The sequence below is a fragment of the Myotis nattereri genome, assembly GCF_964212035.1.
Source record: "Myotis nattereri genome assembly, chromosome: 1".
Classification (NCBI taxonomy): domain Eukaryota; kingdom Metazoa; phylum Chordata; class Mammalia; order Chiroptera; family Vespertilionidae; genus Myotis; species Myotis nattereri.
This window is the reverse complement of record NC_138075.1, coordinates 177932780-177951376: the sequence shown is the minus strand read 5'-3', so window position 1 is coordinate 177951376 and position 18597 is coordinate 177932780. Positions and strand designations below refer to the sequence as shown.

The window sequence follows — 18597 nt, the reverse complement described above, 5'->3', positions numbered from 1 at the left end:
TATCCAATGTAAATACATATATTTAAAATATTTTACAATTTCAGTGATCCAAATGAAATGAACTTCCAAGGAGATAAGTACCCCTGTTGAAATGGAGTACTTATGCATTGGTTAGAAACCATATACTAGGAATAATGGAGAAAATCCTATATAATAAAGAGCTAATATGCTAATTAGACCAAACAACAAAACAACTGTCTCAATGACCTTCTGGACGACCATCCGGATGACCTTCTGGACTAAACCGGGGCTGTGAGGGCCAGCTGAGGCTGTGAGGAGCTGTGAGGGCCAAACCTCTTGCACGAATTTTGTGTATTGGGCCTCTAGTTAAGTTAATAAATAAGTCAACAAACGTGTGTGTGCATGTGTGTGTGTGTGTGTGTATCTATATATATAAAAGCCTAAGCGACTGGCCAACTTGCTGACCAGCCAGTAGCTATGACCCACAATGACCACCAGGGGGCAGATGCTCAACCCACAGGTATGGAAACATGGAAGACTAATGAATCTCAGAGGGGAGGGGTTAAAGGGGAGGGCGGGAAGAGATTAACCAAAGACCTTATATGCATACTAGAGGCCCAGTGCACGGATTCATGCACCAGTGGAGTCACTCGGCCTGGCCTGCAGGGATTGGGCTGAAACTGGTCCAGTGCATGGATTCGTGCACCAGTGGAGTCCCTCAACCTGGCCTGCAGGGATGGGGCCGAAACTGGCCCAGTGCATGGATTTGGGCACCAGTGGGGTCCCTTGGCCTGGCCTATATGGATCGGGCTGAAACTGGCTCTCTGCCATCTCCCAATCCTGGGTCTTGGATTGTGAGAGGGCACAGACAAGGCCAAGGAACCCCACTGGTGCACGAATCTGTGCACTGGGCCTCTAGTCTGAAGATTAAGATTTTGGAATTTCAAATTTCTATTGTTTTGTATACCTAAAGTATCAATGAGATATTATAGACATTAAAAATTATTATGTACCTATTTTGTGCTAGGCACTAAGATGTAAGTGTTATTATTATTATTATTTTTTATTATTTCTTTTTTTTATATTTTTTTATTGATTAAGATATTACATATGTGTACCCTCTACCCCCCCCCCCCCCCCCGCTCATCCCCTCACCCCCCCGTTGTCCATGTCCATTGCTTAGGCCTATATGCTTGCATATAAGTCCTTTGGTTGATCTTTCCCCCTTGCCCCCACCCTCCCTACCTTCCCTCCAAGGCCCGACAGTCCAATCAATGCCTCTCCGTCTCTGGATCAGTCCTTGTTCATCAGTTTATGTTGTTCATTATATTCCACAAATGAGTGAGATCCTGTGGTATTTATCCGCTCTCCAGTTCCATCCATGCTGTGGCAAATGGTAAGAGTTCCTTTTTCTTCTTCCTCTTCTTAAAGAATACCTTTCAGCATTTCATATAATGCTGATTTGGTGGTGATGAACTCCTTTAGCTTCTTCTTATCCGTGAAGCTCTTTATCTGACCTTCCATTCTGAATGATAGCTTTGCTGGATAAAGTAATCTTGGTTTCAGGTTCTTGCTATTCATCTCTTTGAATATTTCTTGCCACTCTCTTCTGGCCTGCATGGTTTCTGTTGAGAAATCAGCTGACAGTCGGATGGGTACTCCCTTGTAGGTAACTGACTGTCTTTCTCTTGCTGCTTTTAAGATTCTCTCTTTATCTTTTGCTCTTGGCATTTTAATTATGATGTGTCTTGGTGTGGTCCTCTTTGGATTCCTTTTGTTTGGGGTTCTCTGCTCTTCCTGGACTTGTAAGTCCATTTCTTTCACCAGGTGGGGGAAGTTTTCTGTCATTATTTCTTCAAAAAGGTTTTCAATATCTTGCCCTCTCTCTCCTTCTGGTACCCCTATAATTCTGATGTTGGTACGCTTGAAGTTGTCCCAGAGGTTCCTTACACTATCTTCATATTTTTTTAATCTCTTTTCTTTTTTCTTTTTCGGTTGGGTATTTTTTGTTTCTTTGTATTTCAAATCTTTGACTTGATTCTTGGGATCCTCTTGTCTGCTGTTGGATCTCTGTAAAGTATTCTTTATTTCAGTCAGTGTATGCTTAATTTCTAGTTGGTCCTTTTTCATGTCCTCCATGGTCTCACTATACTCCTTGAGGGATTCATTAAATTTATCAGCGGTTTCCATAAAATTCTTGACAAACCTTATAAACGTGGCCTTGAACTCTATATCCAGTCGTCTGCCCTCCTCCGTTTCTGCCATTTGTGACCTGTTTCTTTGTCTCCGCATTTTGGCTGCTTCCCTGTGTTGATAGAGTGGCCCTGCGCGCCAGGTGTCCTGTAGGGCCCAGTGGCTCAGCCTCCCCAGTTACCTGGGGTGGACACTCTTGGTGCACTCTTGGTGCCTTGGTTGTTGTAGGATCACTGGGAGGAATGGACCTCCAGGCCAATTGGCTGTGGGAAGCAGCTGTGTCTGAAGTGGGAGAATGGTCCCCCTCTGACCACTGGGTACAGTGGCTCCTGGATCTAAGGAGGTGCTAATTCAGCCCCTGCCTGAGGCCACACAGCCGGAGCCACGGAGAGGTTCAGCTGTGAAGCAATGCAAGCCGCTGCGGGGCCTTGGGCCTTCTCTTGGAAGTTCCGGGTCTGCTTGGCTGGGCTGTAGTTAGGTACATTCACATGCAAAAGCCTCTGCTGCAGCCTGGGTGGGGCGGGGTCTCAGGGAGTCAAAAGGGCAGAGAAAGAAGCTATGGCTGATTCTCCGCGCCCGGAGTCGCGCGTCTCAGTGTCCCGGTAACAGCTGCAAGCACCTCTGAGGGAAATCCGCCCTCAAGTTCGCCTGCTGTCGCCTGACAGAGCAGCCTCTCCCCGTATGAGTCCTGGGTCCCCAGAGACTTCCCAGAACTGGAGTTCAGAGCAGTCAGGAGCTTGTGATTCAAAAAGACAGCCGCGTCCTCAGGTGCCACCCCCTTTCCGCACGCGCACGTGCGCGCGCAAGTCGCCATACCTCTGCACTTCACCTCTGCAGCTCCTCTGGCTCTCAGCGTGCTTTTCTTTCCTTCTAGTTGTAGAAATTACACTCAGCCAGCCTTCCTGTTGTTCTGGACGATGTTTGCTCCGTCCTTTGGGATATTTATCAATTGTTGTGTGAGGCGACTATTTCCCGGTGTTTATCTATGCCGCCATCTTAGTTTCTCCCCCGTAAGTGTTATTATTATCTCATTTTATTTCTAAAATAAATTATACTAAGGAAAAAAAAACTATTCTAGTAGGTGTGATCATTCTCTTAATACATAGCTAGTAAAGTGACAGAACCAGGAACTGAAATCAACTCTTTCTGACTCACAAAGCTCATGTTTCAGCCAATTCACCACAGGCCACAGATGAGGGTCATTCTCCAGAGGTAATGCTGAGAGCATACAGTTCAGTAAAAAATGTGACCTGAGCTAGGAATGAATGCCTTCACTGTGGAGGGCTTAGAAAATAAAGAGCTGAAACTGGAAGAGCATCTTCATGACCTTGCTTTCAGAACTGCCTGTAAGTCATGGGCAATTCTTAGTCACTGCGTTTGCAGAACATCTCTCATTCCATTTCATTTTAAGGATCGCTCTCCAATTTCAGATTTACTATTATGGAAGCAAAGCAAATGAAGACTCCCAAATACCTTGATTCTGGGTGTATCCTTGCCTTCCAAAGCAAGTCACTCTCTTCCGGAAAAAAATAAAGGGACCCATCAAAATAATTACTTTTTAAAGGAACAATGAAGGAGGGGAAATCATACCTTTTGCTTTGTGCTTGATTTCAGGCCAACTTGGGAGTGACTCTTGGACTAGAGGAAAAAGAGAAAGAAATCTGTGAAGAACACAGTATAACTTATTTTGATGCCATTTCATCTGGAAGATATTAGTTTAAAGTTAGAAATCCCTTCCCCTAATCTTCCTTCACAGCCTCTAGAAATCTAAGAATAGAATCTCAGCAAGGACTCTAGTGCTGAATTTTACATACTGAATGAGAGACTGTTTAAGTCCAGGAGCTGAGAGTGCAAAGATGCACCTACACTTTGTCAATGCCGTGCTCATATTTACCAACTCAGCATCTTCTTAGAGGACACTGGCAGAAACCAAAAACTGCAAATATAAGGAAATACTTCCAGCTATAATAAGGCAAAGGGAAAAAAGGAGGTAATAAATAAAAGAAGAGGTAAGGAAGAAAGAAGGAAAGAAACAAATGCTCTATAAGTTGGAAAATGAGAAAATAGGAACAGAATGAAAGAGCATGTTTGACAAGATTCCCAAGTGTCTTTCTATAGGGAGGATTTTAATCTTGCTCATTTAAATATATTTTCATTAGATTAAAACAAATCTCTCAAAAACATTAGTTCTTATAGAGGGTTTTTTATTTCCCAGTTTTATTCATGATTATCTAATCTTATATGGAATTAGGAAATATGAAACAGGCATTAATCTATGCATGAAAAGAATTTGGTATAGAATCCTATATAATAAAAGCCTAATATGCAAATCGACCAAACGCTGGAATGACTAGTGGAACAACCAGTTGCTAGGATGTGCACTGACCACCAGGGGAAAGACACTCAATACAGAAGCTGCCCCCTCCAATCATCCCATCAGTTGCCCCACAGATCAGCCCTGTTCGCCAGCCAGGCCTAGGGACCCTACCCATTCACGAATTTCATGCACCAGGCCTCTACTACCATTATAACTTTTCTCCCAACAAGAAATAAGGAAAAATCAAGCTTACCAAGTTTGGCATTCAGAGAGGGAATATAACTCACTTTAAGTGTAGCATGAATCAAAGTTAACTCATCCAACTACTATTTGTAGCTAGAAAAATGTCTCCCTAAGTCAGGAACCCTCAAATTGTTCAGTCCCACGATTCCCTTGTACTCTTAGAAATTATTGGTCCCCAAAGAGCTTTTGTTTATGTGGGTTATATCCACTGATACTCACTATTAAGAATTAGAACTGAGATTTTTTTTCATTTTTCAAAAATGTTAAATATTTTTTCTATTACAGTTTACATTCAATATTATATTAGTTTCAAGTGTACAACATACTGGCTAGACAATGATATACTTTACAAAGTATTTCCCCTGATATTTCCAGTACCCAACTGGCACCATACATAGTTATTACAGTACTACTGACTATATTTCCTATGCAGTGCTTTACACCCTCATGACTATTTTGTTACTACCAATCTATGCTTCTCAACCCCTTCACCTGTTCACCCAGTCCCCAAAACCCTTCCCCTCTGGCAACCATCAGTCTGTTCTCGGTTTCTAAGAGTCTATTCCTGTTTTGTTTGTTCATGCATATCGTTCTTTAGATTCCACATATAAGTAAAATCACATGGCACTTGTCTTTCTATGACTGACTTATTTCACTTAGCATAAAACCATCTAGGTCCATCCATGCTGTTGCAAATAGTAATATTTTGTTCTGTTTTATTGCCGAGTAATATTCCCTTGTATGAATAGTTTTCTTATCCACTCATCTACTGATGGTCATTTGGGCTACTTACAAGGCCTTGCTATCTATACTAATAATAGAGGAATATGCAAATTGTCCAGGACACCATAACATAACAGTAACGACCAAACAGCAGGCTGCGTGGTGCGACCAGGCTGGCAGGGGGCTTAGTGAGGGACAACCAAACGACTGAGTAGTAGGCTGCATGGGGCAACCAGGCTGGTGGGGAGGGCAGTTGGGGCAACCAGGCCAGCAGGGGGGGCATTTGGGGGTGACCAGGCCAGCAGGAGGGGGAAGTTGGGAGCAACCAGGCTGGCAGGGGGCATTTGGGGGCGCCCAGGCCAGCGGGGGGTGGGGGGAGTCAGGGGCAACCAGGCCAGTGGAGGGGGACAGTTGGGGGTAACCAGGCCGGCACGGGGGGCGGGGGGAAGTTAGGGGCAACCAGGCTGGCGGGGGGGGGGGGGGGGGTCAGTTGGGGGTGATCAGGCCGGCAGGCAGGTGAGCAGTTAGGAGCCAGCAGTCCTGGATTGTGAGAGGGATATCCGACTGCCGAGATCGGGCCTAAACTGGCAGTCAGACATCCCCCGAGGGGTCCCAAATTGGAGAGGGTGCAGGCTGGGCTGAGGGGACTCCCCCGCCCCATGCACGAATTTTATGCACCGGACCTCTAGTTATAAATAATGCTGCAATGAATATAGGAGTACACATACTCTTTTGAATTAGTGTTTCGGGTTTCTTTGGATGAATTCTGAGAAATGGAATCACTGAATCATAAGGCCGTTGAATTTATAATTTTTTTCAGATAACTCCATAATGTTTTCCACAGTGGCTGTAACAGTCTGCATTCCCACTAACAGTGCACAAAGGTTCCCTTTTCTCCATATCCTCACCAACACTTGTTTGTTGTTTCTTGATAATAGCCATTCTGACAGGTGTGAGGTGATACTTCATTGTCATTTTAATTTGACTTCGCTGATGATTAGTGACTTTGAATATCTTTAGAACTGAGAAAAATTTTTAAATATGCATGTATTCACTTTAAAATAGCAATAATAAAACCATTACATTAAATAACATATTTAATGTAAAACATATTTAATGTAAAAACATTAAATAACATATTTCTGTATATTTTATGTATATTCCTAAACAGAAAAATATTACTGAGAAGATGCCATTTTTTCAAATGTAAGGAGTTCCAAAATATGTATACACATACTTTTTGATAGCTCAATTGATATTTTTTTCTTTTTAGATTCAACCCAGTGGAATTAATAATTAATAATTATACAAAGTGTGTATACATTTTAGGGGGACACTCTGTATTTGCAACTCCAATGTTTAGTTTAAATGGAAGATAGCTAGATCCTCATATCTGCTTTTGCATTAAACCTATTTTGCTATGATATGCTTTTGGTTAAAGTAAACGAGGAAAATTCAGCTTCATTCAGATATGTAGTTGGAAAAGTAGAGTATTTGTAATAATCCTTTTGGATAATTTTGAATATTTTTCTCTGATAATATACCAAAACCTTACAATTGGTAGTTTCCTAAATGAACTTCTTATACTCTAGTAGATAAAAATTTGTTGGTCTACCTTTCACTTTGAATGGATCTTTTACTCATGCATGATTTTATAATATTCTGCACTGGCCAATTGGATATTAGTAGATTATGGTGGTTTTCCAAATATTGACACATTTAATTAAATAATATTTTTTAATTTTTATTTATTGATTTTAGAGAGAGAAGAAGAAGGGAGAAACATTGATTTGTTTATCCACTTAATTATGCATTTATTTCTTGATTCTTTTATGTGTCCTGTCTGGGGATTGAACCCCCAACTTTGGAGTATTGGGATGATGCTCTAACCAACTGAGCTACCCAGCCATAGCTATATCATATTTTTTAATATATTTTATTGATTTTTTACAGAGAGGAAGGGAGAGAGATAGAGAGCCAGAAACATCGATGAGAGAGAAACATCGATCAGCTGCCTCCTGCACATCTCCTACTGGGGATATGCCTGCAACCCAGGTACATGCCCTTGACCGGAATCGAACCTGGGACCTTTCAGTCCGCAGGCTGACGCTCTATCCACTGAGCCAAACCGGTTTTGGCTATATCATATTTTAAAGGCACATCTATTAATCACCAACCTCACCAAAAAAAACCTTCAACAGCTTGTAAGCTATCAAGCTCATAGTAACAGATACAAGTTTTCCAAAATTCTAATTTTACTTGAAAGCTTGAATTCTATTATTAGCAACAAATACTGTCAGTTGCTTTCCTTGAAGCAATAGACTCACTTCATTCATTTTTGCAAACATGTCTGCCAGCTACATAAGTGTGAATAATCATATTTCATCTATCACTTGTTCTTTGAAGTTAAAATGGTGTTTCATGAAAAAAAGAGGCTAGTTTGGTTGATAATTCAATCACAGAAGTGCTTTTCTTCCAAACAGCTACTGAACATTTATGTACAGAAGTGCTTTGTGCATACTTCCCATTTTGGCAAATAGAATCCTAAAAAGTTGTGTGTTCAGGGGTTAAGATTTAGTAAACAATAATTTTTGCCATTTCATCAAGGGCACTTTTAAGTGAAACTGGCATTTTTTTTTCTGCAATGCAAATGCACAGTGGTAAAATTATAAGGACTACTAGTACACCTTGGTGCTACTGCCTCAATTCACGCTGAAACACCAACAGTTTTCACCACCATTGCTCTTGCACAATCAGTGCAGATGTCATCCAGTAAAAATAAATACATACATACATACATAAATGCAAAGAACACCTTAATATTCATTATGAAAAGAGTTTTGGCTTCTCACATTCCTTTCAAGAACCACTCACTGCTCATAATCATTTAAAGCAGTTGAGCCAACAGTCATTAGACTCTCCTATATTTATAGATATGGAGCTTAGGAGGAACGGAGTCAATGAAAAAGCAAGTTATCATTGTCCCTGCTTCATTCCCGTTGCCTTAGAGGAGAGAGACCGAGATACCGATCAAGAGGAGGCTTCCCTCTGTTGGACAGAAGCTGGGATGGGTAAAGGAGCTTTGTCAGAAATCTGAAGTGTTCGTCTTTCACTTATTCATAGTGTTTTGAGATCCATTTAGACTGTTATGGGCTGAATTGTTTACACACACACACACAATTCATGTGTTAAAGTCTTAATTACCAGTGCATTAGAAGGTGACTGTATTTGGAGATAGAAAGATAGGGCCTTTAAAGAGGTAAATAGTTAAAAATGAAGTTGTATTGATGGGCCCTAACCCAATATGACTAGTGTCTTTATAAAAAAAGGAGATTAAGACACAAACAACACACACACACATGAAGGAAAAGCCACGTGAAGATAGAGAGGACAGCCATCTGCAAAACAAGGACAGAGACCTCACCAGAAACCAACCCTGTGACACTGTGCTCTTGGACTTCCAGCCGGCAGAACTGTGAGAAAATCAATTTATGTTGTTTAAGCCACCAGTTTGTGGCATTTTATTTTTGTGGCCCTAGCAAACTAATATATAGAGCCCAATGAATCTACCTCAAAGAAGTGAAGGATCTATAATATGAAGGTTCAGCAAGACCAACTCCTGAATAAAAGGGGCAATTACCACCACACTCATTGTCAATCACACATGTCCCAAGGAAGATTGTCTGGATTAGTCGTTCTCAAACTTTAGAGTGCATGAAGATCATTTAGGGGGCTGTTAGCCAAGCAATTTACCAAACCTCCAACCCAAAAAATTCTAAGTTGGGAGGTCGAGAGGGGCTGCCAGGAATGTGCATGTTAATACCTGTTTTTTCCATGGAATTCAAATATATTTTTTGGTGTCCCCAAAAAATGTATATACACTTTAGCAGTTGATAGCTCAATTTTTAAAATAATAGGGATTTTAATAAATACTGCCTTTATAATTATTCAAAGTGTGTGGACACATTTTTGGGACATGCTATATATGTAGATAAATTACAATTTGAGGACCACTTGCCTGCCAGAGACAATGGTAACGTGGGCTGAGAAGTAGGAAAATACAAAAACAGATACTAATTCTCTCTCTTTCTTGTTGAAGAATCCACATAATGAACCTCATTTCCCTTTTCCTTTTAAATGACTGGTGTTAAAATTCTTTTTTTTATTGCTTAAAGTATTACAAAAAGTATTACATATGTCTCCTTTCCCCCCCCCCCCCCCCATCCTTGACAATCCCCTGGCATCCCCTACCCCGCAGTGTCTTATGTCCATTGGTTATGCTGATATGCATGGGTGAGCCAGGGAAACGGGCTGAATGTTGGCAAATTACTCAAGATAGTCCAAAAGCAGATCTGTAAGTTATTTAACCTCCCTAATTTAAACACATAAGCGCACAAATTCTGTATTTACATTTTTAGAAATTCAGTTGGGCTTCAATACAACTTTAAGTGCCATAAATATCCATGGATGTAGCCTTTGTACTTCTCTCAAAGTCATGATACCAAATATGACCTAAAGGACAACAGTTACATTATAAAGGGGCTTAAAAAGCTGTGGTGATTCATTTTATGTGTTAACTTGACTGGGCTAAGGGGATGCCCAGATAGCTGGTAAAACATTATTTCTGGGTGTGTCTGTGAGGGTGTTTCCAGAGGAGATTAGCATTTGAATCCGTAGACTGAGTAAAGAGATTCAACCTCCACATTGTGGATGGGCATTACCCAATCCTTTCTTAGGGGCTCCCAATGAAACCAAAAGGGGAAAGAAGGGAAAATGATTTCTCTTACTTCTTGAGTTGGGATGTCCATCATTTCCTGCCCTCAACATTGGAGCTCTTGGTTCTCAGATCTTTGGACTCCAAACTAATGCCAGCAGTCTCCCATTTCTCAGGCCTTCAGACTCAGGCTGAATTATATCACCGACTGTCCCTAGCCCTCAAGCTTGCAGACAGCAGATAGCAGGACTTCTCAGCTTCCATGACCTCATGGGCCAATCCTATAATAAATCTCCTCATATATATGTTATGGTTCTATTTCTCTAATGCAGTAGTCAATCCAATTCTAGAGAAATACCATTTGCATTTGACATTCAATGAGTTATTAGATCTCTCCTGATAAATGTCTTATCTAGGCAGAATGGAGGTTGGGCCTAGTCAAAGGTCACCTGCATCTTACATATCATGCTATACATTTGGTCTCCCACTTACAAACTGTGGCCTTCTAAAAATGTATTTCATTAATTAGGTGTTAAGGACTTAGAGCTTTTTTCCCCCACAGAAATAATTTTAACCTCTGATATGACTGAAATGCTATGCAATTTCAAGAAAACAGGATATTTTACAATACTAACAATTATACAGAGCAGAAAAATAATAAAATCAACTAAGAAAAAATTTTTGCTTTTTTCCATGTGTCTTGAACAATAGTATGAATCAAAAAGCAGTTTGAATTTGAAGAGGATGGCAACTAGGTAGAAATTCTGGAATTCTGAAGAGGTCTTGTTATGTCTGATGTCCCACCCCTCCCCTCCCAAGCAGATGGTTTTGCTTTTCTTTTTTATTTTTTTTTATTTTTATTTTTTTTTCTTTTTAAATATATTTTATTGATTTTTTACAGAGAGGAAGGGAGAGAGATAGAGAGTTAGAAACCTTGATGAGAAAGAAACATCGATCAGCTGCCTCCTGCACATCTCCCACTGGGGATGTGCCCGCAACCCTGGTACATGCCCTTGACCGGAATCGAACCTGGGACCCTTCAGTCCGCAGGCCGACGCTCTATCCACTGAGCCAAACCAGTTCCGGCAGTTTTGCTTTTCTTAATTCAAGTGCATCCCCTGTATTACTCCGCTCTTTAGCAGCTATAAATAGGTCACTTAGGACCACTAAGTAATGAAGAATAGCAGGAGAACAAAGTAAGTTGTTAAGCAGCTCTCTGTGGCAGGGCACACTGTACCCAGGCCAGCTCTTACTGGACTGACTGTTGCCTATTGTCACCTATGTCCCAGCTTGAAAAACACAGAAATGGTGGGGAGATAATCAAAAGGAAAAAGAAAAATAAACAACCTGTTTTTCTCAAACATATCCGTACAAATTAGAAAAAGAAAGGAAAGCCCTAGCTGGTTTGGCTCAATGAATAAAGTGTCAGTCTGCGGCCTGAAGGGTCCCAGGTTCGATTCCGGCCAAGCGCACATGCCTGGGTTGTGGGCTCAATCCCCAAAAGGGGGCATGCAGGAGGCAGCCAGTCAATGATTCTCATCATTGATGTTTCCATTTCTCTCTCCCTCTCTCTTCCTATCTAAAATCAATAAAATATTTAAAAAAAAAAAAAGAAAGGAAGGAAAGGCAGGGTATGAGATAAAAATAAAGAAGAAACTAAGTTCTGGCCAGTATGGCTCAGTTGGTTGAGCATCATCCCATGCACCAAAAGGTTGCTGGTTCAATTCCCAGTTCAGGGCACATGCCCGGGTTACAGACTCAATCCCTAATAAGGGGTGTGCAGGGGGCAGCAGATCCATGTTCCAGTCTCACACCAATGTTTTTCTCTCTCTCCTTCTCCCTTCCCTCTCTCTAAAATAAAAAATCAATAAAAATATTTTTAGCCAAAACCGGTTTGGCTCAGTGGATAGAGCAGGGGTGGGCAAACTTTTTGACTCGAGGGCCACAATGGGTTCTTAAACTGGACCGGAGGGCCGGAACAAAAGCATGGATGGAGTGTTTGTGTGAACTAATATAAATTCAAAGTAAACATCATTACATAAAAGGGTACGGTCTTTTTTTTTTTAGTTTTATTCATTTCAAACAGGCCGGATCCGGCCCACGGGCCATAGTTTGCCCACGGCTGGATAGAGCATCGGCCTTAGGACTGAGAGGTCCCAGGTTCGATTCTGGCCAAGGGCATGTACCTGGGTTGCGGGCACATCCCTAGTGGGAGATGTGCAGGAGGCAGCTGATCGGTGTTTCTCTCTCATCAATGTTTCTAACTCTCTATCTCTCTCCCTTCCTCTCTGTAAAAAATCAATAAAATATATTTTAAAAATATTTTTAAAATAATAAACTAAAATAAAAATAATAAACAACATCAACAACTCACATTTTTAAGCACTTACAATAGGTTCCCACCATACCACCCGACAAAGTTTTACATGATCCTCACAACCTGGTTATGAGATAAATATAATTGTATTATCTCAGGTTTATCGATGGGAAGACTGAGATATAGAAAGCAAAATAATTTGCCCAAAGTCATACTGCTGGTAGATAAGTGAGAGAACCAAGACTTAAACAGTCCTGATTCAAAGCCCAGTGACTTAAACCCTATAGCACGTATATGAGAAAATTTGCCCAAGGAAGAATGAGCAGAGTCCAGAGTAATGAAAATCAGAGAATACACAGCAACTGTGTTGCATGAATAATTGCTTCAAGGGAAAGAAAGGAAGTTATGGAAAAGAGGTGGCTGATCAGAAATTCCCCGAAGTCAGACTTGGGCTGGCCTCTGTAGCCAAGGACCCCCCACGACTGTTCTCTGGAGGCAGCAAATGGCAAGAGGGGGAGGAGAGCAGAGTGGCTTTGCAGTGAGGCAGGTAGGGGAGGGTTCTTATGTCACTGGCACCACAAATGCAAGAAGATTTCACAAATCCGGTGTGTCTAACTTGGGAAATGCCTGCATGGTATTTTATTGCAGGCTTCAAGACTTCTGCATAAAAATAGCCCACCTAACAAGCTACCCCTCCAACCCCACATACATATACATACAAAAAAAGAGGCAGGAGAAAACTTTATTTTAAAAATTCACGATTTTCTTCTATAATTAAATTATACCAAGCTGCCTTGGAAATCTGGCCTTAGCTATTATAAGTCAGTATTAATTAAGAGTGCTTTCTGAAAAGTTACTCCAACTCTGAAAATAGCAAAGGGTGAGTGTGATTATGTTTCCAGGCCTATTTACGAAAATGAGCGCTCTGCCACCTAAGCCCACAGTTGTGATCGAATGCATCGCATGCAGGACTTTAATGGAAACCAAAAGAGAATGTGAGTGACCTCTCCCAGCAAATACCACCCATTTTTCCCACCAGTGAGCCTGCCCTCATCAGAAAGGGCAGCCAATTCCTCTGCTCCTTTCAGCAGAATGAGGAAATCTTTCCATTTGCTCTACCATCATCAAAAAGTCTATGTAAACCCCAGGATGAAGCTGACAAGAAGACCTCTTAAGTATGGGCTCCAATATGAGTTCCCTTAATTAGAGCTTCAGGGTAATTGAATGGTTAGCAACCCGATAACTCCTGGGAGTGCTTGCCTGCTCTCTTAGCAGGCTGTACCCTGAAGTGTCACCCCATGTTCAGAGGCTGGAACAAGGGACACCTCTGAGCTGATGTGACATTAAGAAAGCCTCCCACGTCATGTGCTTGTCTGGGCTTGCTTTCCAGGACAACACAAGAAGAAATGGCTGAAGTGGAAAGGTTCCAGAAACAGGAGTGTCTGCCACCTCATGATCTGTCGGGTAATAGCAGTGCAGTCAAGACTGCACAGCAGTGAAAGAGGATACTCCCCTGACCTGTGCTTGTTTTGCAATCTGGTCATGTTTGGAAGAAATCAGGAAGGCATTTTAATTCAAAAGGCCTATAGTGCTCTGAATTGTAATTCTTTCATAAGGCAGGCCACCAGCTCCTGACTGATGGAAAGGGTAAGTACCGGACTCTCCAGCAGTATCTGGAGAGGTATCTGCACATGTGACTGGGCTACTGAGCTGCTGTCAGGCCCCTCTAGATCCCCCTTCTCCAGTTTTATTCCCTACCCACCTTGGGTCTACCTGTAGGGGAGATGTCTGGACGTTCTAATCTGGGAGCAGCAGTGGGTCAGCATCAATTCCTGCTGGACATCTTCTGGAAGGCCACACCTTGCTCTTTACAGACCTCACAAAGGACTGAGGTCTTGTCCCACAGTATGAATGGTATCTGGCCTTAAAGTACTCACCGGCATCCTAAAGCAAATTACCTGCTTATACACTTTAAATCAGGGGTCCTCAAACTACGGCCCGCAGGCCACATGCAAATACAAATATTGTATTTGTTCCCGTTTTGGTTTTTTTTTTTACTTCAAAATAAGATATGTGCAGTAAGCATAGGAATTTGTTCATAGTTTTTTTTAAACTATAGTCCGGCCCTCCAACGGTCTGAGGGACAGTGAACTGGCCCCCTGTTTAAAAAGTTTGAGGACCCCTGCTTTAAATGCTGCATATTCTCCTGATGACAGTGGTGAAACCTAACACTATTGTGTTCTTCTAAGTGCCAGGGGCTTTACATATAGTATCTCCTTTAATCCTCACTACAATCCTATAGTAGAGGTACCATTATTGTCACTCCCATAATAGAAAGGAACCAAAGTCCAGAGAACTTACCTGGTTTGTCCCAAATCAGTGTCTGCCAGAATCTGAACTCAGATAGCCTGTCTTCAGAGCTGTTTTTCTCTTTTTCTTTTAGACTATCTCTAATTTTTAAATTTTTCAATTGCAGCAAAATACACATAACATAAAATTTAACATAGTACCTAATTTTTGTAATACTTGCCCGAAGATATGGGTGTTTTTTTTTTTTTTATTGATTTTAGATAGAGTGGAAGGGGAGAAAGAGAAACATCGATGTGAGAGAAATATTGATTGGTTGCTTCCCTGACCAGGATCGAACCTGCAGCCTAGGTATGTGCCCTGACTTGAAATCAAACCCACAACCTTTTGGTGTACGGCAGCGGTTCTCAACCTGTGGGTCTCGACCCCTTTGGGGGTTGAATGACCCTTTCACAGGGGTCGCCTAAGATCATCGGAAAACACATATATAATTACATATTGTTTTTGTGATTAATCATTATGCCTTAATTATGTTCAATTTGTAACAATGAAATTGGGGGTCACCACAACATGAGGAACTCTATTAAAGGGTCGCGGCATTAGGAAGGTTGAGAACCACTGGTGTACGGGATAATGCTCCAACTAGCCTAACTACCTGGCCAAGACCGGAGTACCCATTTTTAAGTGTACAGTTTGGTGCTGTTAAGTGCATTCACAGTGCTGCGTTACCAATCTCCAGAACTTTCTCATCTTGCAAAACTTAAACTCTACATATATGCATTAAACAATGCCCACTCCCACTTCCCACAGTCCCTGGCAACCATCATTCTTTCTGTCTTTATGAATTTGACTAATCTAGGAAACTCAGATAAGTAGAATCATACAGTATTTTGGTTTTTTGTACATTTTGCTTATAACTTCCTCAAGGTTCATTAATGTTGTAGCATACACAAGATTTCACTCCTTTTAAAGGCTGAATAATATTCTATTGAATGTATATACCACATTTTGCTTACACATTCACCTGTCGATGAACATGGGTTATTTCCAAAAGCTGCTCTTCTTAACCATGACACTTAATCATCTCCTATATACCTTGCTCTCTATGTTCAGATCCTCTTCCGGAACAGCCCCGTGAGCACTTAGGTGCTGGGGTCTGCCTACCTGCTTGTTCTTTCTTCCTACTGCCAGCTGGTGCCTCTACCTGGCCCACCCTTAGCACCTGTCTAGCCCTGGGGTAGGGGGAGGAGAGCTTTAGTCCTAAGCTCCAGGTTCTCCCTGTCTGCCCTGGTTGCCGGGTTCATTCACCTCTCCGTGCCAGCCCTGTTATGGACCGCATCAGCTGCAAAGAACACGGTTTCTAAGGAGTGGTGCTCCCTGGCATACAAATTACTTGGGAGATGAATCCCTCCTATCTCTTTTGAACATTCCTCTCAGGCATGCCGCTGACTGAAGCCGGGAAGCTCCTATTACTATTAATAACACTACAGTAAGAGGGGAAGAAGGAGCTATGCTGAAAATAAAACAATGATGAACTCAGCACACGAACAAGGCCAAGACAAATGACGATAATGTATTCTGGATCTGTATGTCTCTAAGGCTATTAATGTGCAGAAGTCTAATACTGAGCATTCTCTGAAAACACAGTGCCACAAGGAAAACACTAAGAAAGGCCAGATATTTTTGCATGATAAACTTTGAGGTAAGGGTAATGTGTTAGAGTACTCTATAGCTCTCTGAAGGCACATAGTAGGGATGTTTAAGGCTTAATTTGCTCTAGGATCCACTTGTTCATCTTTCTGGCAGTTTAGGGTATCCATAGAGCCCTCCTCTAATACTATATTTCAAGTAAATCCATTTTTCCCCATCAGCAAGAGAGGCAACTATTTTCTTTGCCACCACAAACAAAGGAAGAGGATTAAAATTACTCAAAGAACATTTAGAAATTCACACACACATACACACACACACCCGACAAACACGTGTACTCCTCATCCTACATCCTTAAAAGAACTTTTGTATTTTATCTTTCAGTTCCGAAATCTCCTCCTCCTCTGTACCTTCTTCTCAGAAAATATGAAGAATAGCACAGCCCTGTGGTGTCAGAAGTGGTGGCTGATGGTCCCAAAAGGTCTTTTCATCTGCTTTCTCCAGGTTCAAAGAGAGCCAGGACATGCACATGCACATGCACACAGACACCTCTCCTTGCCTACCAGACTGAAGGGTCTACACATTCATCCAGCCGTCCATGTATCCCCACATCTACAAGTAGTTACTGAACCCACTACGTGCCAGATGCTGTTGGGGACACAGTGCTGGACAGTCAGTACCATTACTACAAATCTCCATGTGCCATGAAGTCATCATTAAACCCTGTCTCAACCTCAAGCATGCAAAGTATACCTCCACTAAAGTTTAATATATTTTAAGGTTATTTACTTCATGCTGGACTGTAGTTCAAATTTTGTATTTTCCATTTGGCATATTTATTTTACTAGATGGCTTGGATTGAATTTCTCACCAAATTACTAACTAGTCATCTCAACAATATTTATAGGGGGCAAAAACTGCCCTTTGCCATGTTTTATGTTACCTCTGGAATCATATAATTGATTTTTTTATGTGAAAGGGCCATGGTTTTTGGAAATACTTCCAAATGCCTTTCCTTTGAGGGTAATCCAGTTTCTTTCCCTGCTGTCCCTAGGAAGGGACAGCACAGTTAAGGCTTTTCCACTACTCGCCCCCATGAAGACCGAGAGCAAGAGGATATTGGTTACAGGCATCTTTTTTACATGTGCAGTATAATAAGAAACATACACAATAAGGAAAACAACAGAGGAATGATAGATTTTTCAATCTGTAGAGGTGTACTAAAATATTTTAGCTATTGTAGCTTTTTGTGCTTTGAGATCTGAGAGGGATAGCCTCTCAAAATACACTTTCAGATACCTTTAAAACAAACACACAAGCACACAAAAATATGACCACAGAATCATCTCTGATCTAACTTTTTATATGATGTCTCAGTTAGTTTGCACACAAGCTTCTGTGCTGAGTTGAATTGTCACTGCTTTTAGCATTTGGACAGAATGTGACTATTGAACTCCTAGGAATTGTGGTTGTTTCTGGTGGGGGTAAGCAGGTGAGAAGGAATAAGGGGGACGGGGGCTCTTTCCCTTCAGAACATGAAGTTTCTTCCACTGCCTCTGCCCCAGAGGTCTCCCAGGTTCCAGACCTAAAGGTTTTTTCTCCAATGATCCTCCGATTGTTTTGACTTCCCCTTGACCCATATGTTTTAACAGGACTTTAACAAACTGCATTTATTAAGAAAGTGTTTGTCTTGTGTTATTTTCTTTCAGTAAATGACATGACACCTCCTGGCAGGAAAGAAGCAGGGTTGAAACCCTGAAATGTTACTGCAGTTGGCTTTTAATGGGAGTGATGGCCTTTTCAAGGGGACATTATTTATTCATTCATTTAATACTTATTTTGGGGGAAAACAGATTTTAATTGCTATTATATTATCTATAAATCACTGCAATTTGGGGACATCTTTACATGATCCTCTCTGGGAGTTATTTACTTTTAATGAACTTGGACAATTACACAGCTCTGACTGTTGGTTAGAAGAAGATGCAAGTATGAGGGGGTCTAGAATGGTGGAATCCTAGTTAGACAGGTAAAGATAGGAGCCCACAACAATGTCATATATATAGGTGGTCAATAACTTCTACATAAGCAAGGAGGGTGTGCTTGCCAAGCCGGGATAATGCCACGGATAAGGGCACAATGGGAGGAATAAATGCATATAATGACCCTGGG

At 41.4% G+C, this 18597-nt stretch overlaps 2 protein-coding genes across 3 annotated transcripts in view; both read right to left on the bottom strand.

Moving 5' to 3' along the window:
• Positions 1 to 18597, bottom strand: part of RASGEF1B (RasGEF domain family member 1B) — a 525540-nt gene that overhangs the window by 425418 nt on the left and 81525 nt on the right. For both annotated transcript variants that reach the window (XM_081095426.1, XM_081095427.1), the window contains exon 2: positions 3745 to 3792. In XM_081095426.1, the coding sequence (XP_080951552.1) occupies positions 3745 to 3792 (48 nt within the window). The remainder of the gene's footprint in view (positions 1 to 3744; positions 3793 to 18597) is intronic.
• LOC308522222 (succinate dehydrogenase [ubiquinone] iron-sulfur subunit, mitochondrial-like) overlaps positions 1 to 18597 on the bottom strand; it is a 409251-nt gene that overhangs the window by 309176 nt on the left and 81478 nt on the right. Inside the window, exon 2 of the mRNA XM_081095482.1 lies at positions 3745 to 3792. The gene's annotated coding sequence lies outside the window, so the exon portion shown is untranslated. The remainder of the gene's footprint in view (positions 1 to 3744; positions 3793 to 18597) is intronic.